Source organism: Lactuca virosa, chromosome 6 (assembly GCF_052849685.1).
Source record: "Lactuca virosa cultivar CGN04683 chromosome 6, Lactuca_virosa_CGN04683_v6, whole genome shotgun sequence".
NCBI classification, from domain to species: Eukaryota; Viridiplantae; Streptophyta; class Magnoliopsida; order Asterales; family Asteraceae; genus Lactuca; species Lactuca virosa.
The window spans coordinates 226,185,166-226,210,862 of NC_136431.1; the positions used below are offsets into that span (position 1 = coordinate 226,185,166).

General features: G+C 39.8%; 1 protein-coding gene across 1 annotated transcript; it reads right to left on the minus strand.

Moving 5' to 3' along the window:
* Positions 1 to 24,141: 24,141 nt before the first annotated feature.
* Positions 24,142 to 25,175, minus strand: LOC145122348 (uncharacterized). The gene is made up of 2 exons (XM_079057962.1): positions 24,611 to 25,175; positions 24,142 to 24,524 (listed from the first exon to the last, which is right to left on the minus strand). The coding sequence occupies exons 1-2, from the start codon at positions 25,173 to 25,175 to the stop codon at positions 24,142 to 24,144; spliced, it is 948 nt and encodes a 315-aa protein (XP_078914088.1).
* Positions 25,176 to 25,697: the final 522 nt, after the last annotated feature.

The following is a 25,697-nucleotide window of genomic DNA, read 5'->3' on the forward strand; positions in this document are numbered from 1 at the left end:
CACAAAATTCGGTGTTTTTATGACGAGCATTCTAGCCATTTCCTCTACTATACATTATTGTATACATTTTGAAGACTTACACCATTCTTATGGAGATTGAAGTTTCGATTCATTGCTTTTTCACTTGTTGGCTCACTTACATTTTTCGCGAGTTCAAGTCCAAGTTCCTATTTAGATGAAGTTCCCTATTCAAGATGCACATGTCAACTACAGTTTGGAGTTCGATCTTGCCACTTCTATCCCAGGGGAGTCTGTTCCTTTTTCTCCCTTTTATTGCTTTTAGTTTTAGTTTATACATACAATGAGGGCATTGTATGTAATAAGTGTGGGGTAGGGGGTCGAAAAAGTAAATTGCTAGAAATTGCTAGAAATTTTAAAATTTTGAAACAATAATCTAATTAGTTCTAGTAATAATAATTTAAACTTTAGTTGCTAGTGTTGCATTGGGATGATCCGGTAAGAGCTTAAATGTTTAGTTGAGCCGATATACGTTATAGTGCATTTGTGGCCTCCTTTATTGTAGTGAAATCATCGGACAAAAACACAACCTTTTTTAGTTTGAGGGATGCAATATGTTTAGCAGCCTAAACTTGAAATGTATCCAGGAAGCTATGTCTTAACCAATAAAGGTTGAAGCTAAGCGCCCCTGCTTAAGCATGTAGGTTTTTGAGTGATATAAAAAAGTGAGATACATGTAAAAAACAAGAGAGAAGAGAGAAATTACCAAAAGTAAAGAAATTGAAGAATTTTGGAGCATAAAAGTATCAAAGTATGAAGATCAAAGATCAAAGATCTGAAGTCTCAAAGTTGAAGATACGAAAGTTACATAAAAAGGTGGTGAATTTGAAGAAATCAAATATCAAATATCAAAGAAAAGAAGAATTCAAGAGCTCCAAGTTGTGGTATCTTCTAAAAAGTTGTAATTCTCTAGTTTATGTATGCTTGGGTAGCTTTACAAAAATACCTTGAGGTTAGGGTAGTCTTCTGCGGATGGATTCGGAGGGTTGCATAAAATGAGCATTGTTCAAAAGAAGTGAGCGCGTGTTTATGAGGATTGTGAGTATTTAGAATTGAGGGGGGTTACTTAGGAAAAATTTTAGACACAAATGCATGCGTTGAGGTCTTAGCATAATGGCTGAGCTTGAGTTGGATCGTTCTATGTGATATTGGTGATGAAGGTTTGATTTAATAATTAGATTTGCATGAGGGCAAACAAAGAACAAGTGTGGGGTATTTTGATATTGCCATTATTATACACATTTTTAGGCAATATTTATTTACATTTCTATTAATATTTTGGTCATTTGCATAGAATTATGGTACTTATAAGATTAAATTGTTATTTTGCAGCCAAAGTGAAGCATTTTCGAAGATAGGGACTGAAATTGACAAAATATGGAACTTTGGAGATTGAAGAAAAGAAGAACGGAAAAAGTCAGCAAAAGACGCACTCACGACGTGAATAATTCATGATTCACGACGTGAGAGGAGAATTCTAGAAGATATGCATGCGGGTGAAAGAGTCCTTTCCAAACACGCTTATCTCATATTCACGACGTGAATCTTTATGGTTCACGACGTGAACTCGGGAAATCAGAAAACTATAAATTCCCTTTCCCATTACGACTTGGGAGTTTTTTGGCTGATTGAAAGGCGAACTGAAGATGATTTTGAGAAGAGAAAGAGTTCTGGAAAAGGCTTTCAACATCAAAAAGAGTAAAGGTCCATACTTAGTTAATTAGTTTGATAGTTATGAACATGGTTGATAATTTGATTTGTTTTTGCTTACTTGTTACTATGAGTAGCTGAATCTAGCAGCTCGTGTCTAGCTAGATGAAGCTTCTGAATTATGTTTTAGCTTAATGACTATTGAATTTGATTAGTTGGTAAATTGCTTGTGTTTGATTATCATTACCTAGCATGTTATTTTAGTTTCTCAGTTGCTTAAAGTCATGTTCTGTGTAGCTTAGTGACCATTAAATTACATGAACTTGAAACCTAGTGATTTAGTGAACATTGAATTGCTAGAGCTAGGATCGACCAAAATCTTAGATAAGTGATCAAAGTAACTAATTTAGCTGTGCTAGAGGACATAATTTATGACCATAATTGTGTTTGCTTAGATAAATCTTACATAGCTCACCTATAAATAACTAATTATGTGTTTTGCTTATGTGTGATCATACAAGGTAGTTCATGAATTGGTAAAAAGATTAGTAAATTTGGATTTGAATTGCTAATTACATAATAATTGGTGACCAACTTTGATAATTCATAATTATTAGCTAAACATAAATAAAGAAGTGGATTCAAACTAGACAGAAATGTTTTTAATTACTTGATTGAATTTTGTGATTTAAGTTCGTCTGGTCTTGCAAAATCAGATAAAACCCCCTCTTGCTCTAAAATTAGGTCAATTTAATAGTAGATAAATTAATTAGTCAAAACTGTTCCCTGAGATCGACACCCGACTTACCCAACTATTCTATAATTCGACTAGGTACACTGCCTAGGTTCATTTTAGTTAGTTAAGTTAGTTAGGTTATAAATAATAAAATTAGTGGGTACTTTTGTGCACATCACATCCATAAAAAGAACGCCCAAATCTGACTTCGTATGAGGAAGTTATGATTTTTCTAAGATTCGGCATAGCAGTGCACGACCCGAAACTCGAATTTTAGTTCGAGCGGTTTTTGGCCTACGCGACCTAAATGAAAGTTGAAGATCTCATTAATAGAAACTCAACGGTGAAAAGACAGACGAAAACGGAGTCCGTATGAAGGAGTTACGAATTCTTCGCGGTCATTTAGCAGTCTAATCTCCTCTTACTGATAAATTTATGATCGGCCGAGAATTAGCCAACAGAGTCTAAACGAAATTTCTAGATCTTGTTTTTACCTACGCGTGAAAAAAAAGAACGTCGAAAATGGAGCTCGTATGAGAAAGTTACGGGGTTTAGAAGTCGGCAGGGTGCTGCTGCAAAATGGGTGACGTGGCACAATGTTGGCCACACACGTTTCGCCACCAGAATGCTGACACCTGGCCTGGAACTCGATGATTTGGAGGCCAACTCGACGATTTTTTGGGATTTCCAGCCTATAAATAGAGGGGCCGGGTTCCCTCATTCTTCACACCTTCCCAACTTCACTTTCTCTCTCTGGTTTCTCTCTCTAAAGCCCCAACCCCCCCCCCCTAAAGTCTAGGTAAACCCCCTAGCACCCGAAGGAAGCCCCGAGGCTCCCGAAGCCCCGAGAAAAGAGCCTTTCGGCTCATAAACTCTGCTCCGGCAGAGCTCGGTTTTCGTGAAAACCCGCTGTCAGTGAGCTATGCCTACCCTATATTTAGTATAGCTAATGTTTTAATATAGTAATGTTATTAGGACCTTATAATAAGTATTTGGGCTATTATTATGGGTTATATATGTATCATATAATATCATTTAACCACTCGCGGTACGGGGGTTCCGGTTTGGAGGGCCGCTTGGGTTGCTGGATTCAGAAGTGCTTATATGCCGAAATGATCCTGCCCTTCGGTGTTCCATGTCTGGCCTCGTCTGTATATAGTGGGTGAAAAGTATTGTGTTAACGCTTATATAATAGTAATAATAGCTAGACTATTAATTAGTCGCGGTTAACGTCAGACTAAACCCTAGTGATATTGATACTAGGTTTTGTCGAGGAAATTGTTTTAAGAGTAACGAAGTGCTGTCCGAGTGCCGAGTCACCACCTAATCAGGTAAGTGCATAGTTACTTTCATCTTACACATAGATATGAAGTATATTATATAAATTACGTGCTATGTGTGCATCTTATCTGTATACTTGTTATCTATGTTGGATGAACGATTTTATACATGTTTTAAATGATTTAAACTGTATATGTATTTTTTATATCTACAAAATATGTTGGGTAAAACATGGGTAGATGAAATATGAGTCGGATGATGAGATGAGAGGTGATATAGACCATGAGATAAGGGTGAGAGGTGAACAATGAGAGAAGCCTTTTACCCAAATGATGGACCTGTCATCTAGCAGAGTATGGATGACAACCACGGACTATTCTAGACAGTCCAGTGGAACACTAGCAGGCTCGCAACCTGTAGGTGTTGTGAACGATGTGTTCACCCGGTGTACTCTAAACCTTGGCGATCATGCAGACTTGATGGCTAAACCCTGGTGACTATGCGGACTTAGTGCTTAAACCTTGGCGATCATGCAGACTTGATGCCTAAACCCTGGTGACTATGCAGACTTAGTGCCTAAACCTTGGCGATCATGCAGACTTGATGCCTAAACCCTGGTGACCATGCAGACTTGGTGCCTAATCCCTGGTGACTATGCAGACTTAGTGCCTATTGTGTAAACCAAGGCAATGATGGACTTCATGTCGATTCCTTAGGATGATCCTTAGGAATAAATGAACGAGGAATAGCTGATTCTTAGGGTAGATCCTTAAGAGTAACGAAGATAATAGGGATGGGTAATTGGGTTGATTGTTTGATGTTTAAACATAATAATTATATTGTTGTAGGTTGAAAACCCTATGTACTCACTAGGTTTCCCAACCTGACCCACTCAGTTTATTTATATCACATGTGTTGATATGAAGTCACATTACACTGAGAGATTAAGGAGATATAAATCACTAGTGATAATGAATGTAAGTTCTGTTTATGCTTATGTTTCTGTATTGACGATGACATCCCAAATGTTTTAAAATGAATAAAAATACTTTTCTTCGGAAATGCTTTGATAACGTATTTATCATGTTTTACTGGGAACAAATTCCGCAACATTTTTATTAAAAGAGGTACTCTGATTTTTATAAAGCATAAACAAAACCGGTCTTTTCTGGCCGTGAAAATGGGGATGTCACAGACCACCACGCGACAACCGTCGCAACAACAGCCGCGACAGCCGTCGCCAGCAGCCCCCAGCGGTACGTCAACAACAGCAGCAAAAGCGTCCTCAACAGTCGCTTCCCTGGGCTCATTATCCTCCACCGTGGTGGCCTCCTTCCCCCTGGTTCCCTTACCGATCACCACAACAGCCTCCATCTCTCAGCAACTTGCCATCTCGTTCCCAACAGCAACCTGGGATTCTCGACCAGCACCCTACATCAATACCTCCAGCTGCTTTCCATGTCTCTCAATCCACTCCTATGCAGCCTCCATGGAATTGGTTTCCTCCAATAGCAAGTGATCAAGCTACAAATATTGGTGAAGCCTTTAGCTCCATGTCTCTCCAACAGCCAAATGATTCCACTTGGTTCATGGACACGGGTGCCACTTCTCATTTAGCATCGGACACAGGTATACTCCAATCCTTTAGTAATAAGAGAAAAATTAATTCAATTTTAGTTGGCAATGGCTCATCCATTCCTGTTACTCACACTGGTCACACATTCCTTCCATCCAAACACCGTCCCTTTCACTTACATAGCGTCCTTGTTACACCCGATATTATAAAAAATCTTGTCTCTGTCCGTAAATTTACTAAAGACAACAAAGTTTTTATTGAATTTGATGAGTTTGGTTTTTCTGTTAAGGATTTTCTGATCAAACCGGTGCTCCTCCGATCTGATAGCACCGGTGATCTCTACCCCGCCTTTACGAAGCACTCACCTCCTGTTGCCTTACTTTCCAGCAGCCCTACCTTGTGGCACCAACGCCTTGGTCACCCGAGTCCTCGTGTGCTACACAATTTAGTTTGTAATGACTTTATTCCATGTAATCAACGCTTCAATGCTTTTGTTTGTGATGCATGCCGTTTAGGCAAACATGTTCGTTTATCTTTTTCTCTTTCTACTTCTATTGTTTCTGAACCGTTTGATATCATACACTCGGATTTATGGACATCTCCTGTACTGAGTATTAGTGGAATAAAATATTATGTTCTTTTCTTAGATCATTACTCTCATTTTCTTTGGGTTTACCCCTTACGCAACAAATATGATGTGATCACCAAATTCATACACTTTCGTGCTTTTGTTAAAAATCAATTCAAACAAGAAATCAAATATTTTTAATGTGATAATGGGGGAGAGTTCAATAACCACGAATTTCACCGGTTATTTGACCAACATGGAATTAAATTTCATTTCTCTTGCCCTCACACATCTCAACAAAATGGCATGTCCGAACGTATGATCCGAACCATAAATAACATCATACGTACCCTTCTTTTCCAAGCTCACATTCCACCCCCTTATTGGGTGGAAGCTCTTCATATGGCCACCCATCTTCTCAACATTACTCCCTCCACCTCTATAGATAATCAAATTCCATATCTCAAACTATTCAAACAAAACCCGAACTTCACACACCTCAAAGTGTTTGGATGTCTCTGCTATCCATACATCCACCATCCTCATAAACTAGCACCCCGCACCACAAGATCATTATATCTCGCCTCTCGCAAGATCATTATATCTCGTCATGTCGTGTTTGATGAGTCATCCTTCCCCTTCCGTTCCATGTCTCCTAACACTCCCCCCTCTTATCATTTCCTTGAAACCACTGATAACATCTCTCCTATATCTCGTCACCTCCTGTACTCTTGGCCCCACTCAACAAATCCTCCCATCCCCACTCCCACTACTCCAAACCACTCCTCTCTCTCTCCTGCCACCACCACCGAGGATTCTCCTCCATCTCCTCCTCCCCCACCTCCCTCTCACCCTATGACCACTTGTTCTCATCATGGGATCTCCAAACCCATCAACCGTCCTAATCTTCATGTCACCTCTGAATCTCCTCTCCCCAAATCGCACATCCATGCTCTTCGTGACCACAACTGGACCATTGCCATGTAGGATGAATTTGATGCTCTTATTTCTAATAGGACTTGGACTCTTGTTCCGAGACCCCTAGGGGCCAATGTGGTTAGGTCTATGTGGTTATTCAAGAAGAAATATAAGGCCGATGGCACTCTTGATAGGTACAAAGCTCGCCTTGTAGCAAATGGGAAAAGCCAACGTCCCGGAATCGATTGTGATGAAACCTTTAGCCCGGTGGTTAAACCAGCCACGATACGTACTGTTCTCAGCATTGCAGTATCCAGACATTGGCCCATACATCAGCTAGACGTCAAAAATACATTCCTTCACGGTCAACTACAGGAGACTGTCTACATGCACCAACCCCCTGGTTTTCGTGACAGCACCCATTCGGATTATGTTTGCCACTTACAGAAGTCTCTTTATGGCCTCAATCAAGCTCCCAGAGCATGTTTTCAACGATTCACAGAGTATATTACCCGCATCGGTTTTGTTCATAGCAAAACCGACTCCTCACTTTTTATTTTCCGGCGGAAAGATGAGGTTGCTTATTTACTTTTATATGTTGACGACATCATTCTCACGGCATCTTCCTCAGCGCTACTTCAACGTATCATCACCATGTTTTCCACTGAATTTTCCATGACTGATCTTGGACACCTATCATACTTACTTGGCATCTCCGCCTCTCGTTAGCAGTCTGGCTTATTCCTCTCTCAATGCAAATATGCGTTGGAACTTCTCGAGCGTGCTCACATGTCTACATGCAATCCATGTCGCACTCTTGCCGAGCCTCAGTCAAAGTTATCACATGATGGTCCTCCCGTTGCCGACCCCACTCTATACCGTAGTCTTGCAGGTGGTCTCCAGTATCTTACCTTCACTCTCGCAGACATCTCATATGCAGTGCAACAAATTTGTTTATACATGCATGACCCTCACGAGCCTCATCTTCACGCCCTCAAGCGCATCCTTCGCTACATTCGAGGCACGATTGATTACGGCATTCATATCCAGCCCTCCACGACATCCAGTCTTATTCCTTACTCTGATGCTGACTGGGGAGGATGCCCTGACTCCAGACGTTCCGCCAGTGGTTATTGTGTTTATTTGGGTGACAACATCATTTCCTGATCTTCTAAACGCCAGGCTACCATGTCTAGATCTAGTGCAGAGGCTGAATACCTGGGGGTGGCGAATGCTGTTGCAGAAACCTGTTGGCTTCGAAATCTACTTCATGAACTTCATTTCCATTTGACAAAAGCCACGATTGTATACTGCGACAATGTCAGTGCCGTGTATCTTTCTTCCAATCCTGTTCAACACCAGCGGACAAAACACATAGAGATTGACATTCACTTTGTACGGGATCGAGTTCCTACCGGTCAGGTTCGAGTTCTACATGTTCCATCCTCTCTTCAGTATGCAGATATCTTCATGAAAGGGCTTCCACACTCTTTTTTTTCTGATTTTTGATCCAGTTTGAGTGTTCGACCTTCATCTACCCCTCGAACTGCAGGGGCGTATTAGTGTATATTACTCTTAGTCCATGTATTGATTAGCCCATTGTTCTGTATAGGCCCAATTTTATATTTGTATAGTGTATATATACTTGATTGATAATGGAGAAAGGCAATGAATGATTATTTCCATTCTATTATTCTTAATTAATTTATAGGTTTTGTGAGCAAGAACGTAGAGTAGGCACATGTGACTACAACAAAATTTTGACGGGTGGGTCTAGAGGTCTTGGTTTAATAAAGTATGTGATTATTATATAATTTTCTTTTAATAATATGTCACACCCCCAAACCAGAATGGCGGAAACATTCGGGGGTGGGTGACTTCACGTAGTACCATAACAGTTGAATATTATAAAGAAAGTAACACAACCATCATAAATATAATAAAAGCTTACATTGTTGCGAGTAATACATGTTTCAAAATAATATTACAAATATGATGATTTAAAGTGTTTTGACAAAAGACGCCTTAGCGTTCCTTCTCCAAAAGCTGGTAGTTACCTGTATTACTGATTCCATGAGAAATACAAGTAGTTTTGAAAAAGTGTCAACAATTAAGTTGGTGAGTTCATAAGCGTTTTTGTACTGAAATATGTATGTCCTTTAGTAAAAATAACTGAACGTGTTTCCCAGAAAAAATCCAATATTTTCTTACATATAGTTTGAAAAGTTCCAAAGGCTGAAGTGAAATAGTGTCTTTTGTGCTAAAATGGTGAAAGTGTATTTATACAATGTATTTACTGAATGCGTTCAAGAGTCTCGTAAATCAAACTTATTTTAATACTTCTGTGTGAGTTTTATAACCATGCTATTGACCCAGACTGCCTGTAACAACGTTCTTCAGGCGTTGTAGTGTTATGACGTTTGTCATCCCAGACCTGCCGGTCTAACTCTAGCTAACAGTTTAGGTGCGGGATTGTCAATCCCATATAGATCTATACACAAGTATCACGCTCTCCCTCCAAGAGATTATGGTTTATAATACAGGACTTGAAATGCGTACTTGAGAGTACGTTGAAGTTGAATATCTCACAACACTTAGTATTAATGGATTTACTAAAAAGAAAGTCTATATTTCATGTAGATGAAAGTATTTCATTTTTACAATGTTTACGTAAAGATGTAATGAATAACCCGCAAACTATACCCATTATAGTCTTCCGAAAATGTGTCTCATTTGGTGATAAAACTCGATGTAATACTAATTGTGCATGTAAAGTATAATGATGATATCGAAGTTTTAAAAATGTGAATGTTATATTTAAATCTGTATAAAGCGATATGTTTTCTCGTATTGCGCTTGTATCCCCCCCCCCCTAAAAACATGAAAAGATGTGAAAAAGTAGGGGTATGAACTCACTTGATTGATTGAAGAAAGCGAGATGAAAATCGAGCAGAACTTCGACTTGGAAATGTTGATTTTCTCGGGATTCTCGGGAATCTCGGGAGCGTAAATCTTCCTTCGGGGCTTGGGTATGAAAACCGGGGCTTCGGGATATTCCGTGCACGCAAAACGAGGTAAAACGCAAGAAAAAAGATAGAAAATGAGCAAAATGCCCGGAACCCTCGCATCCTATTTATAGGTGTTGGAACCCTCGCGTACGCGGGGCGTACTTCGGAGTTACGCGGGGCGTACCTCGTACGTTGGGCGTACTCCGAGGTTACGCTGGGCGTTCGCTTGCGTCACTGCTTACCGCTTCTTCCACTGCCGGACTTCGGATGGTACGGCGTAGAGGCGTAGGGGGGCGACGTGGATGATCCAGAGCCTATCATCCGAGTACGCTGGGCGTACGAGGGTACGCTGGGCGTAAATCCTCTCGGTTTGTGCACCTCGAACTTGTAAAATCCGTATCTTCCTCATACGAGCTCCGATTTTTACGTTCTTTATATCCACACGAATGTGAGAAAATACTCTACAACTTTCATTTAGACTTCGTCCTCTAATTTTAACTTCATTTTTAATTATATTTTATTTAATAGGCCGGGACACGATAATTCCGTTAAAAATGCGTAACTTCCTCATCCGATGTCCGTTTTCGTCAGGCTTTTCGCCGTTGCACTACTATTGTTGAGATCTTCGATTCTCATTTAGGTTGTTTCGGCTAAAAATTGCTCGATCTCTATTTCGAGTTTTTAGCTGTCTACCGCTATGCCGAAACTTCGAAAAATCATAACTTCCTCATACGAAGTCAGATTTGGGCGTTCTTTTTATGTATGTTCACGGTTTAACATTATCTACGACTTTCGTTTAGATACCTAAGGCTAAAAAGTATTTTATTGAAGTTTCACTTTTTACGTTTTAGCAGTGTTTTACCGGGTGTGTCGTGGATTTTTGATTGGTCATAACTCCTTCGTTATAACTCGGATTTGACTGTTCTTTATGTTTTTTGGAAACCTTGGCACGATATCTAACACTTTACGCATCCCAATTAAGATTTCAGAACACTTTATTTTTGACGCTAAATTCATTGATTTCAAATAGTCAATTATACTTGACTTTTCGAAGGTTACATTGGATTGAAAAATATCGGGTTGTCACATCATCCCCCCGTTAGAGGGAATTTTGTCCCGAAATTTAATCTAAGATAGAGTTCTAGGAAAAAGATGCGGGTACTTTTGTTTCATCTGATCCTCGCGTTCCCAGGTGTATTCAGGTCCTCGCTTGGCGTTCCAGCGGACCTTCACAATGGGTATGCGACTTTGTTTAGTTCTTTTAATTTCCCGATCCATGATCTCTACCGGCTCTTCCACGAATTGGAGACTCTCGTTGATTTCAATTTCGTCTAGAGGGATAACGAGGGTCTCATCGGACAAACACTTCTTTAGGTTTGATACGTGAAAGGTATGGTGCACGTTATTGAATTCCCGCGGTAATCGAAGTTTGTAAGCCACCGGGCCGATCCTGGCAAGGATCTCGAATGGTCCGATATACCTTGGGTTTAGTTTTCCACGCTTTCCGAAACATATTAATCCCTTCCAGGGTGAGACCTTTAGTAGTACCCGGTCCCCAACCTGGAATTCCAAGGGTTTCCTTCTTTTATCCGCATAACTCTTTTGTCTGTCTCTTGAAGCCTTCAGTCGTTCTCGGATTTGAACTATCTTCTCTGTAGTTTCCCTTATGATTTCCGGTCCAGTGAGAGTGCTGTCGGTTGCTTGTCCTTTTGCTAGTTGTGTGTCACCCACTTCAGCCCAGCACAGAGGTGATCTGCACTTACGGCCGTAGAGGGCTTCGAATGGGGCAACCTTGATGCTAGTATGATAGCTATTGTTGTACGAGAATTCGATCAATGGTAAATGGGTGTCCCATGCCTTACCAAAATCGATCACACAAGCTCTTAGCATATCTTCTAAGGTTTGTATGGTTCTCTCACTCTGACCGTCGGTCTGAGGGTGATAAGCGGTACTCATGTCTAGCCTCGTTCCTAGGGATTTCTGTAGTGACTGCCAGAACCTTGAGGTGAATCTACTATCTCGGTCCGAGATAATGGATATGGGTACACCATGCAGTCGTACAATCTCCCTGATGTATGTTCTAGTTAGTTTCTCTAGTTTATCCGTTTCTTTGATTGGTAGGAAGTGCGCGGATTTGGTTAACCTGTCGACAATCACCCACATGGTGTCGAGTCCGCTTGCCGTATTAGGTAACTTGGTTATGAAGTCCATGGTTATCCGCTCCCACTTCCACTCGGGTATTTCCGGTTGTTGCAACAATCCTGATGGCTTTTGGTATTCCACCATGACCTTGGCGCAAGTCAAACATTTGCCTACGTAGGTAGCAATTTCGGCTTTCATGTTCGGCCACCAATACAACTTCTTGAGGTCCAAATACATCTTATCTGAACCAGGATGTATGGAGTATCGTGTCTTATGGGCTTCGTCCATGACAACATCTCTGAATCCGCCAAACTTCGGCGTCGAGATCTGATTCATGAAGTATCGAACTCCGTCATCCTTGACTTCAAGATTCTTATCCATTTCTCTTAAGGCTTCCCCTGCCACATTCTCGGATTTTAAGGCTTCTATCTGGGCTTCTTTGATTTGTGTGGGCAGGAGTGAATGGATAGTCATGGTTAAGGATTTCACTCGGCGGCCCGAGTATTCCTTTCGGCTGAGGGCATCAGCTACTACATTAGCCTTTCCGGGATGATAACGAATTTCGCATTCGTAATCGTTTAGTAGTTCTACCCACCGCCTTTGTCTCATGTTGAGTTCCTTTTGACTGAGGATGTGTTGAAGGCTTTTATGATCGGTGAAGATTGTACATTTCGTGCCGTAGAGATAGTGTCTCCAGATCTTTAGGGCGAAGATGACGGCTCCTAGTTCGAGATCGTGCGTCGTATAATTGACTTCGTGCGTCTTAAGTTGTCTCGAGGCGTATGCGATGACCTTCCCTCGTTGCATCAGGACACATCCAAGTCCTTGGTTTGACGCATCACAGTAGACCACGAAGTCTTCTGTTCCTTCTGGCAAAGATAGTATGGGTGCACTACATAGGGCTCGCTTTAGTGTTTGGAATGCAACGTCTTGTTTATCTCCCCAGCTGAAGATTACACTCTTCTGAGTCAGGGTGGTAAGTGGCTTAGCAATCTTTGAGAAGTTTTGTATGAACCTTCGGTAATACCCGGCGAGGCCTAAGAATTGTCGGATTTCCGTCGGAGTCCGTGGAGTCGTCCAGTTCTCGATTGCCTTGATTTTGGAAGGGTCCACGTGTATCCCCTCCTTGCTGACTACGTGACCTAGGAAATCCACTTTCCGAATCCAAAATTTGCACTTGGAAAAATTTTGCGTATAGCTTCTATGTCCTTAAAGTTTCCAAGACTTGTCGGAGATGTTGGCTATGTTCCTCCTTGCTTCTTGAATAGATGAGTATATCATCTATGAACACGATCACAAACTTGTCTAGGAAAGGACGACATACTCGGTTCATCAGGTCCATGAACACTGTCGGTGCATTTGTCAATCCAAAAGGCATCACTACAAACTCGTAGTGACCATAGCGAGTTCGAAATGCCGTTTTGGGAATATCTCCTTCCAGGACTCGCAGCTGGTGATATCTAGACCTTAAATCGATCTTAGAGAAGTAGCTCGCTCCTTGTAGTTGGTCGAACAGGTCGTCTATGCGCGGTAAGGGATATCGGTTCTTGATCGTGAGTTTGTTCAGTTCTCGGTAATCGATGCACATGCGGAAAGATCCGTCCTTCTTCTTTACGAACAGAACTGGTGCTCCCCAAGGTGAGAAGCTCGGTCTGATGAATCCCTTGCTTAAAAGTTCATTCAGCTGGCTAGATAACTCATGTATTTCAGCCGGTGCTAGACGGTACGACGATTTTGCTACTGGGGTAGCTTCGGGAATTAAGTCGATTCTGAACTCGACTTGACGTTCCGGTGGGATTCCTGGAAGATCCTCTGGGAAAATGTCGGGGAAATCGCAGACTTCTGGAATATCTTTAATGTCTTTCACCTCTCGTTTCTTGTCTACCACGTGGGCTAGAAAGGCATGATATTCCTTGCGAAGGTATTTTTGGGCTTTGACGCAAGAGATGATTTGTAAATTTGTACTGGGTTTGTCACCATAAATGACAAGGGTTTTGCCACTTAGCAGATTGAGGCGGACGGCCCTTTCGTGACAAAGTATATCGGCATGGTGAAGGCTTAACCAGTCCATACCTATGATGACATCAAAACTTCTTATTGTATTTGGCATGAGATCGATTTGGAACGAGTGTTCATTTAAATTTAGTGTACAGCCTATGTACATATCGTTTGCGCTTTCCGTTTTACCGTTTGCCATTTCTACCGTAAATATTTTATTGAGTGCTTGGGGTTTTTGATTAAGTAAGTGTTTGAATTTATGACTCACGAAACTTCTCTCCGCACCACAGTCAAAGAGTATGCATGCATAAATGTTGTTGAGGAGAAACGTACCCGTAACCACCGTGGGATCGGCTATTGCCTCGTTCTGCCCTATTGCCAGCACTCTTCCTACACCGCCAGCATTCTTCGCCTTAGGGCAATCCCTCTTGAAGTGCCCAGTTTCTCCACACTCATAACATGCCTGGCTTACTCCAGTACCAGGAACTTGGGTGATTGGTCGCGCTGGTGCCTTACAGAAACGGGCAGTGTGCCCTTTTCTGTTGCAGTTTTTACAGTGCATCTCTTGGCAATTACCGTGGTGATGGTAATTACATTTGTTGGACTTTGGCAGATTCCCAACATATTGTTTTGTCGGTGCGGGGGTAGCAGGAACAACAGCGGGGGTTGTGGCGGCATGGACTGCCACCATTTGTTTCTTTGAAGGTTCTTGCGAAGTTTGACCTTTCCTCTTGTTCCAAAACTTCTTCTTGTTGTTGTTGTTGGCATTGCTGTTATTGTTGTTGCTTCCTTTGGTTGGTTCCGGGGCGATGGTCGTGACACCTTGGCAGACTCCATGATCAACGAGAGATTGTGCCAGCTCCTTGGCGCTATCGAATGTCACGGGTTTGGAAGCTAGCACACTTCCTCGAAGCTGGGGCGACAGCCCCCAGATATACCTTTCCACCTTCTGGCTTTCTAGAATCATCATTCCTGGGCAAAGTACTGTCAAATCACTGAACCTATTCATATAGCTTGTGATGTCCGAGCCTACCATCGTAAGGCCCCAAAGCTCCTGCTCGAGCTTCTGAATCTCGCCCCTTGGGCAGTACTCTCGTAGTAGCATTCGTTTCAGGTTCTCCCAACCCATGGAGTTTGCCACCACTAGTGTTAGTGATTTGACATGGCCATTCCACCACGTTAGGGCTCGCTCGGAGAAAGTACAGGCGGCAAATTTTACTTTGCTTTCCTCGGGGCACGAGCATGTCTCGAACACGGCTTCTGTTTTCTCTATCCATTGGGATAGAGCCATCACTCCCCCAGTTCCATTAAAGGGGATGGGTTTGCTGTTGGAGAAGTCCTTATAGGTACATTCTCCGGGGTGACCCTGACGTTGGCCATTTGTAGAGCTATTCACCCCCCCCCCCCTCCAGATCCATTATTACTCATCTGTGCCATTGCTGCTGTCACTGCAGCTGTTACGGCAGCTATCAAGGCGGCGTTATCCGCCGGTGGAGGTGGTGGTGGATGTGTTGCGTTGTTGACACGGCGTGTAGATCTACGGGGTGGCATTGTTCTGTTTAGAGAAATATAATGAAGAATGTAAGCCTTTAATGATTGGAAGCTGTGTGTTAATAAACTTGTTATTTTAATGAATGAATTTGACTGACCTACCCAAAGTTTGATTCATAATAAGAGTTTGCACAGTGATAGATAAACTTATGAATCTGAGTAGTATTCAAAGAATTAACACACAAAGGAATTTCTTCATATATATTAAACATAAGTTGGGTTACATTTGGAGTTAGGAAAATTTCGACCCCTCTAAGGGTCTCCGATACAGAAGTTAAGAAAAGTAAAACATTTAGCCAAGTTCCTATTCTATATCAAAAGTTTGGGAATTTTTGGGCAAGCACTACTTGCGACGTAGGTTGCGCCTGGAGCTCGACTCAGTGTCTGATTGTTTGGCTTCAATGAGACGCCTATCGAAGTCAGCTTGCTGCTCCCTTATCTCAGAGAGTGTTGCCATCAGTTGTGCTTGGAGTGCGTCGGTGCGGAGTTCGGCTTCATCCTGCAACCTGTCCAGTCGACGGATGTCGAAAGTGTGAACTTGCACTTCTACGTTGACTTCACGAAGTCGGTTAGCTTGAACCCCGGATTGATAGGACTGGTTGGCTAGTTTGCCCACCATGACCGGGAGTGCTCGGTCGGCTAAACCTCCATTCCTGACGTCGTAGAAGTCCTGACACATACCATAGGGAGGACGTAATCCTTTCTGTTGGCTCCAATGGTGTAGGTGGCTTCCCCAAACGGGATTCGGTCCTTGAAAGTTTCTCCTAATTGCGGGAGGTTGAGCGACTGGTGGGTTGATTACTTTTGGTTCTGTGTCTGTCCCAGAGTCCTCCTCTTCCTCCATTTCTATAGGTTCCTCATCCTCTTTGGGTTCTTCTTCGGGAATTTCCTCTTCGGAATCCTCTTCTGGGTCGTCTTCGATCCAGCCTCCATTACCCTGGTTAGGGTAGTAGGGATCCTCGGGAATGTGAAAACCAGCCATTTCGCCTGGTCGAGAATAGGAGTAAGAGAATTATATATAGAATTCGGGAGTAAGAAGGGAAATTTTGATAAGGATAAATTTTATTCGACGATATTCTAAGTTTTAACTAACATTTGAGGTTCGCACGATTATTATAGTTTTTATGGTTTTAAAACACTCGTATAGTATTTCAAATTTGCGAGTTTGATGCTAGTATGTAAATTTGGTAAGTTTTCGACTTGTTGCTTACTACGACCATTCCTCGACATACGTTGGTCACATCCAGGATAAATATAGTTATCAGGCTATATTTATTCTCGATTTGATTACATACCCCGAGGCCTAGTCGTAGTGTCCAACTTGTCTTAATACGTTTTGTATAGTTCTACTATGAAAATGACTCTTTGTATGCATGTATTTGTGCTTTTTTTTAAAAGAAAATGTATATCACTTTAATTTAAAAGCATCGTTTAGGAAAACGTTTTTAAATCAGAGGGTTTTAGTCCCTTTTGCATTTATAGTTTGTATATCTTATGTGGTTCGATATACTTAGTTCATTATAAACAATGCTCTGATACCAATCTGTCACACCCCCAAACCAGAATGGCGGAAACATTCGGGGGTGGGTGACTTCACGTAGTACCATAACAGTTGAATATTGTAAAGAAAGTAACACAACCATCATAAATATAATAAAAGCTTACATTGTTGCGAGTAATACATGTTTCAAAATAATATTACAAATATGATGATTTAAAGTGTTTTGACAAAAGACGCCTTAGCGTTCCTTCTCCAAAAGCTGGTAGTTACCTGTATTACTGATTCCCTGAGAAATACAAGTAGTTTTGAAAAAGTGTCAACAATTAAGTTGGTGAGTTCATAAGCGTTTTTGTACTGAAATATGTATGTCCTTTAGTAAAAATAACTGAACGTGTTTCCCAGAAAAAATCCAATATTTTCTTACATATAGTTTGAAAAGTTCCAAAGGCTGAAGTGAAATAGTGTCTTTTGTGCTAAAATGGTGAAAGTGTATTTATACAATGTATTTACTGAATGCGTTCAAGAGTCTCGTAAATCAAACTTATTTTAATACTTCCGTGTGAGTTTTATAACCATGCTATTGACCCAGACTGCCTGTAACAACGTTCTTCAGGCGTTGTAGTGTTATGACGTTTGTCACCCCAGACCTGCCGGTCTAACTCTAGCTAACAGTTTAGGTGCGGGATTGTCAATCCCATATAGATCTATACACAAGTATCACGCTCTCCCTCCAAGAGATTATGGTTTATAATACAGGACTTGAAATGCGTACTTGAGAGTACGTTGAAGTTGAATATCTCACAACACTTAGTATTAATGGATTTACTAAAAAGAAAGTCTATATTTCATGTAGATGAAAGTATTTCATTTTTACAATGTTTACGTAAAGATGTAATGAATAACCCGCAAACTATACCCATTATAGTCTTCCGAAAATGTGTCTCATTTGGTGATAAAACTCGATGTAATACTAATTGTGCATGTAAAGTATAATGATGATATCGAAGTTTTAAAAATGTGAATGTTATATTTAAATCTGTATAAAACGATATGTTTTCTCGTATTGCACTTGTATCCCCCCCCCCCACCCTAAAAACATGAAAAGATGTGAAAAAGTAGGGGTATGAACTCACTTGATTGATTGAAGAAAGCGAGATGAAAATCGAGCAGAACTTCGACTTGGAAATGTTGATTTTCTCGGGATTCTCGAGAATCTCGGGAGCGTAAATCTTCCTTCGGGGCTTGGGTATGAAAACCGGGGCTTCGGGATATACCGTGCACGCAAAATGAGGTAAAACGCAAGAAAAAGGAGAGAAAATGAGCAAAATGCCCGGAACCCTCGCATCCTATTTATAGGTGTTGGAACCCTCGCGTACGCGGGGCGTACTTCGGAGTTACGCGGGGCGTACCTCGTACGCTGGGCGTACTCCGAGGTTACGCTGGGCGTTCGCTTGCGTCACTGCTTACCACTTCTTTGACTGCCGGACTTCGGATGGGACGGCGTAGAGGCGTAGGAGGGCGACGTGGATGATCCGGAACCTATCATCCGAGTACGCTGGGCGTAAATCCTCTCGGTTTGTGCACCTCGAACTTGTAAAATCCGTATCTTCATCATACGTGCTCCGATTTTTACGTTCTTTATATCCACGCGAAGGTGAGAAAATACTCTACAACTTTCATTTAGACTTCGTCGGCTAATTTTAACTTCATTTTTAATTATATTTTATTTAATAGGCCGGGACACGATAATTCCGTTAAAAATGCGTAACTTCCTCATCCGATGTCCGTTTTCGTCAGGCTTTTCGCCGTTGCACTACTATTGTTGAGATCTTCGATTCTCATTTAGGTTGTTTCGGCTAAAAATTGCTCGATCTCTATTTCGAGTTTTTAGCTGTCTACCGCTGTCCCGAAACTTCGAAAAATCATAACTTCCTCATACGAAGTCAGATTTGGGCGTTCTTTTTATGTATGTTCACGGTTTAACATTATCTACGACTTTCGTTTAGATACCTAAGGCTAAAAAGTATTTTATTGAAGTTTCACTTTTTACGTTTTAACAGTGTTTTACCGGGTGTGTCGTGGATTTTTGATTGGTCATAACTCCTTCGTTATAAGTCGGATTTGAGTGTTCTTTATGTTTTTTGGAAACATTGGCACGATATCTAACACTTTATGCATCCCAATTAAGATTTCAGAACACTTCATTTTTGACGCTAAATTCATTGATTTCAAATAGTTCATTATACTTGACTTTTCGAAGGTTACATTGGATTGAAAAATATCGGGTTGTCACATAATATAATAATAAGTCCTATATCTGTGTGTGTTCCTAAAGATCAATTCTTTGGTTATGATATTTGAGACGAAAGGAAGCCATATGTCTTTTAAAACCTTTGATTGATGTCTCCATCTTCTTTTCATTCTTGAAGAAATGAATTTCTATGTAAATGGTGATCATGATGAATGAGATGATAATAAACTAAAAAACTTTTTACTTATGTTTTCTCGAACTTCTTATTATTTCTATATGAAATTTTTAATTAACTTTTTGCTTTTTGTTTGCTATGTCAATAACATGGCAACATGGCAGAACTAGAAAGATAGAGAAAACAAGAAAGTCATCAATGTATTTGGTATTATGTCCATACTATCCAGGTTTCATTGATTCTCCTTTACGAATGTGAATGTATTTTTTTGGATGTTTATTGTTTTGGTTAGTTATGTTCTTTATCAATCCTGATTTCAAAATGAGTTGTGAGTTGTCAGTGTTGTGTTGGTTTTTTTTTTGTTTTTTTTATGTAATGTTATTTCTAAAGATCAATCAGGTGAAAGGTAGTCGTGAGGTTCCAAATATTCTGATCCATTGATTAACAATTAATGATGATTTTGCAGCATAAGGGAGAGTTAGCACTTGTGGCAGCGACAAAAAACTGTAGAAGTGCAAGCATTTTGAGATTTGGGGAGATAATAAAGGGAAATATGTAAAATTTCTCAAGACTGTATTTAGTTTGTTGTTGTCAAAAGTGAAAAGAAGATTAGGTTAGTTAATGATTAAAGTGAAAGTAGATGGTAGATAATTACAAAAAAAGGGAAAATACCGCAAATAGACAAAAAATGGGGGTCAATTTCTAAATTTAGTCATAAAAATAGGTTTTTCCGGCTATAGACATACATTCCGCGGAGGACCCTCTGCGGACCTCTGCGGAATGACGTCATCTCCGCGGACCACCCAAAAGTCTGATTTTTTAATGTTTAAAAGATTGTTCCGCGTAGACCCTCTGCGGATACATTAACACCTCCGCGGAATGAGTTGTTTGGCGGTCATAAATTCCTCCACGGAAAAGGTCGAAATGGGTGGTTGCAACGCATTTTAGACGGTTTTTTTGATACAAAGTGTTCTTTTTCATTTTTTTTAGCTCCATTTGGTCGATTATCTATACAATAGATGAGTTCTTTTTCATTTCATTTTCAAAAAAAAATATGAGTTTTGTTATTTTATGCATTGGGGGTTTTTGGCAGATAAGTAATGGGATTAACACCTACGTTAGACCAAAGTTTAACAACTTAGGTTTACTGCTTCCGCCAAATTTTGATCGTCGAATATTGTTTGATTTGGTCAAAATTAAGGCTAATGTGTTCAATAGTAATATATCATTGTCATTTCAACACCCGGTTCATGGGTATGTTATGAATATTTTAGACGAAGCAGATGTTCATCAACTCAGAAATGTAATTTTTGAAACGAAGGAGATTATGCATTTGTATTTAGAGGTGTTTCAGGGATTGGTCGAACAGACAGAAGCGGGTAACAAGATTGTACCATACAATGTTGAAAACGTTGTATCTGATAATGTTGAAGAGTGTCCACAAGAAGAAACTGTGGCAGTGAATACGGTTGAAGAAAAAAATTTATATGAGTTTGGAAGACTGACTGACAAAACTTTGTCAGACGGTGAAGAGTCAAATGAAGGATGGTCAGAAGATGAGTTCACACACGGGAAAAAAGCTTCAGACATATTTTACGGTATGCCTCCCATACCTGATTGTCCTGATCCTATTGTTGAACCCGGACCATTTTACAGTTTAGGTTCAAATGATGATATGTTTGTTCGTCAAACATATGATAACAAACAACAACTAATATTTGCTTTGAGTCTTAAAGCAACCAGAGAAAAGTTTCAGTTTAAGACCAAACATTCTACCAAAAATCGTTATGAGGTATATTGTGAAATTGAGAACTGTAGTTGGCGTTTATATGCAAAACGGCTTGATCCCATTGATGAATTTGAAATCAGGACTTTCAACAACGTGCACACATGTTCGTCATTACAGATACACCCTAATCATAAGCATGCTTCTAAAAAAGTGATGGGTACTATATTGCATGAAATTATGGGAAAAACTCGTTCCAAGGTTTGGAGGCCTAATGAAATATCAAGGGATTTGAATGCTTTGCTGGAAATCAATGTAGATTACAAACAAGCTTGGCGTGCAACACAATATGCTATGGAACTGTTGTTGGGATCCTCTGAAGAATGTTTTTGCAAACTTCCTATTTATTTTCACAATTTGAATAGGCATAATCCCGGTACAGTGGCCTATATTCAAACAGATTCTGAAGATTGTTTCGAGTGTTGTTTTTATGCCATTGGGAGAACGGTAAATACAAAAAACTTGTTATTTAATATATAATTTTTTTAAACAAATTATAGAGTGTTTATGTGTTCCATTTTAATATATTGCAGATACGAGCATTCAAACGTTTTTGTCGTAAAGTTATAATTATGGATGGTGCCCATTTGAAGGGTGATTTTAAGGGAACCATATTGCATGCAGTAGCTATGGATGGGAACAACCAGATACTGCCCCTTGCGCATGGAATATGCAAAAAAGAGAGTGGTCTTACTTGGACATGGTTTCTTGAAAAGTTGTATGAATGTGTTGGTGATTGTCAAGAATTGACTTTTGTAACTGATAGGGCCGATGCAATTCGGGTTAGTATTGAAAATGTTTTCCCACATGCTCATCATGGCTTGTGTGCTTTTCATCTACTAGGAAACATAGTACACAGGTTTGGGAAAAATGATAAAACAAAAGTGTTGTTTTGGAGGCTTGTGAAAGCTTACAAAAGAAATGTTTTTGAAGAATTGTGGTATAGATTTAGTTCTACTAGGCCGCAAGTAGCAGCGTATCTAAGTGAAATTCACCGTGCTAAATGGACTAGAGCATTTTCGCTGTCGAAATGGTACGATTACATGACCTTGAATAGTGCAGAGTCCATGAATGCTTTATCTGTAGATGCAAGGAAGATGCCTATAATACCCCTTCTTGAGTTCTTCCATCGTCTTTCACAGGAATGGTGTAACAAGCGTCGCATCGAAGGAGGTATGAATTTAATTTCGACTTTAATTAGGTCGAATAATAAGTTAATTAATTAATTATATATATATATATATATATATATATATATATATATATATATATATACATATATATATATATATATATATATATATATATATATATATTCTTTACAGGGAAACGTTCAACAGTGCTAACCGAGTGGGCTGAAAAAGTAGTTAGTAAAAATGAAGAGCGTACGACAGGATGGTCCGTTTCTAGTGTTTCAGATGCAATATATCAAGTGCATGATTTCAAACATGGTGGAATAGTTGATCTGAGGCAAGAGACTTGTACATGCAAATATTGGGAAGGAACTGGGTTGCCTTGTGGTCATGTCATAATGCTCTTGAAGCACTTGAAAAAAACTAACTTCGGACATCTGGCTATAGATGCTTACAAAATGGAAACGTACCAAAGTACGTATGAGGAGCCGGTTTACCCCCTTCCAGAACCGTGTGATTGGGAGATTCCTGCTGAGATGATGGTTGTTAAACCCCCGATAATGGATACACGTCAAGCTGGTAGACCGAGAAACAGAAATCGTATCCCATCACAAGGTGAGGAACCTATAGTAAGAAGGTGTAGTAGATGTGATAGTACAACACATAATCCAGCGACTTGTCCGGCATTGGTCCCAAAGAAACAAAAAAAGGCTACAAAAAGTAGTGCGTCATCAGGTAGTAACACAAAAGGGAAAGGGAAAGGGACAGAAGGGACTCAGGAGACGCTAGAGACGCACGGGACACAAGAGACGCGTTGGACGAGTGGGACGCAGAGAGAAGACTATTGTTCAACGTTTGATTTGAATGATTGATGTTGTATTTATAATTAATTATGTTTTGTTTTAGAGGACATTAATTTGTGTACTTTGAAATGGTGTGTTTATTTTAAAGATGATGGGTAATATTATGATTATATTAGTGCATCATTACTAGTAGAATAATAACTAATACTCGAAGATAATACATTCAACAAACCAGAAACATATAGTAAACGTACAACAACAGTAATTAACTTAAGGGAATTACAAAGGATACTTTTCTTTCTCCATTGTTATGTAGTCGTCCCTAATTCTTATTTTATCTTCCATACGGTCCTTTTGGCTACTAAGTTCTATCATTTCTGCATCCTTGTCAGCAAGCCATTTTTCAGACAGTTTGATATTCTTCTTAGTTTTTTTTATCTATTCCTCATGATCTTTGATTTTTTTTTAGTAATCGTCATCCTTTCCTCAACCTCCTTGCACTCCGCCGCAATGAGGTCACGACGTTCAGTGAGAGCTCGAGATGTGTCTTTATCTTTTTTTTTTGTTCTTCAGCCCATTGTAGTTGTTGCAAAGTATCCTCAGACATATACGGCTCTCTTAAATTTGGTGATGGGGCAAGAAAAGGGTTGATCGGATCACAATAGAAACAATCAACTTCGTTGCACGAGCAAATATACAAAGTTGAAGATGAACTCATTTTAAATATAAAAAAAATTTATAACTCTATACCAAAAATCCAACGACCATCCATGACTATATATAGTCCCTTCCACTCCGCAGAGAGCTGTTGTCAGTCCGCAGAGCTTTTTATCAGTCCGCAATAATGTTTGTCAGTCCGCAGAGCTGTTTGTCTAGTCGTTGTCATCCATACATTACAATTATGGGAATACAATTATTTATTTAAAGGTAAACATTTTTTATTAAAAACTAGAGAACGCCAATAGACCATTACAACTACGGTTAACTTAGAACTGAATACAAACTAATATTCGTTGTGATTCATACAATACAGTTCAATTGAATTGTCATGGAGGTAAGACCACAACACTTTCAACTGGTATTTCCCAATGCCTAAGAGTTTGAATAGGATTGACCGTCTCAGTTTGATAAGCATTTCGATACACCGCGGTACTTAACTTTAAATTTACCATTTGCTGGATTTCTGCAATCTCAAGTCTTTGTAGTGAAGCTATAGCATGCTCACAAGGTATACCGCATTTTTTCCATTTACCGCAACTACAAATACCAGGGTCTAATTGGACAGATTCGTTTGTTGAATACTTACTCACTTCATATTTGTCGCCAATAATATGCGTAATCCTACAACTATCCGAGTGGATAAATCTTTTATGAATCACCTTAAGTGCATAAGGGGTTAGAAGACCATGAAAATCCCCTGTGAAATGAACTGAATCAAAAAACAAAAATTATGATGTCATAACGTATAATAACATATCAATTGACCATTTGAGTGATGTCATAACTTATAATTACCTCCAAACGTAGCACGTTGAAGATACACTGCTTGCATCGAGTCATGTACCATTTCAATGATTGTTGTTATTGGAAACTCATGCGTGTTTGTTCTTAACCAATTGACAACAACGGGAATGTCAATGAATTTAACATTGAAACGTATTCTTGGAAAACAAGCCCTTACCCATTTTGTAATGGAAATATTGTCAAGCCAATGAAGATCATTCCCATTAACCTCATTTTTTAAGTTGTTCAAACATGCATAAAAATGAGACAAATTATACGCTTTACGAGTCTTCCAGAACAACTGCTCTACAACTGTATTGCTTCCGGTGGAAGCGCGTATTTTCTCGGCTATATTTTTACAACAATAGCCATGATATGAATCAGGGTAGACTCTTTGAACTGCAAAGTCTATGGAATCAGACATATGTCTTATGAAACCAACTTCTGTATTGTCACCTAAACATTCGTTAAGCCTCCTCATGAACCATAACCATGAATTGTCACGGTTTATAGTTCCCAAAGCAAACGCTATGAGAAGGGGTTCATGATTTCCATCTAAAGCAACCGCAATGTACATGGATCTTACATACGCCCCAATTAGAGGTACTTGACCAACGAATATGATTGGTATCATAGACGTGAGAAACGTACGAATCTGTAAGTCAAGATAAGAATATTGGGCATATAACAACTTGAAATAACTAAATATTTATTTACTATAAGGGATTACATACCACGCATCCCAATGCTACGAAACAAATTTGGAAACGATTGTACTGATCTTTCGTAATGTACGTGAAGGTGTTAGGATTGGTTCTTTGCAGATTATGGAAAAAAGTCGGTAGGCTGGAGAAACTTTTTCTTAATACCTGATTGACCGAACTCATTTTCACAACTTTCAAAACCTTGTAAAAATGAAAATGCTTGTCCAATTTATAAGGAATTAGTATACATTATTCCGCAGAACTTACTTGTCAGTCCCCGTAAATGACTTGTCAGTACGCGTAACTTATTTTTCAGTCCGCATAACCTGTTTGTCAGATTATGTTATTTGAATGTATGGTTTCATAACATTTGTTGGTGAATTATGTTTCAAAAA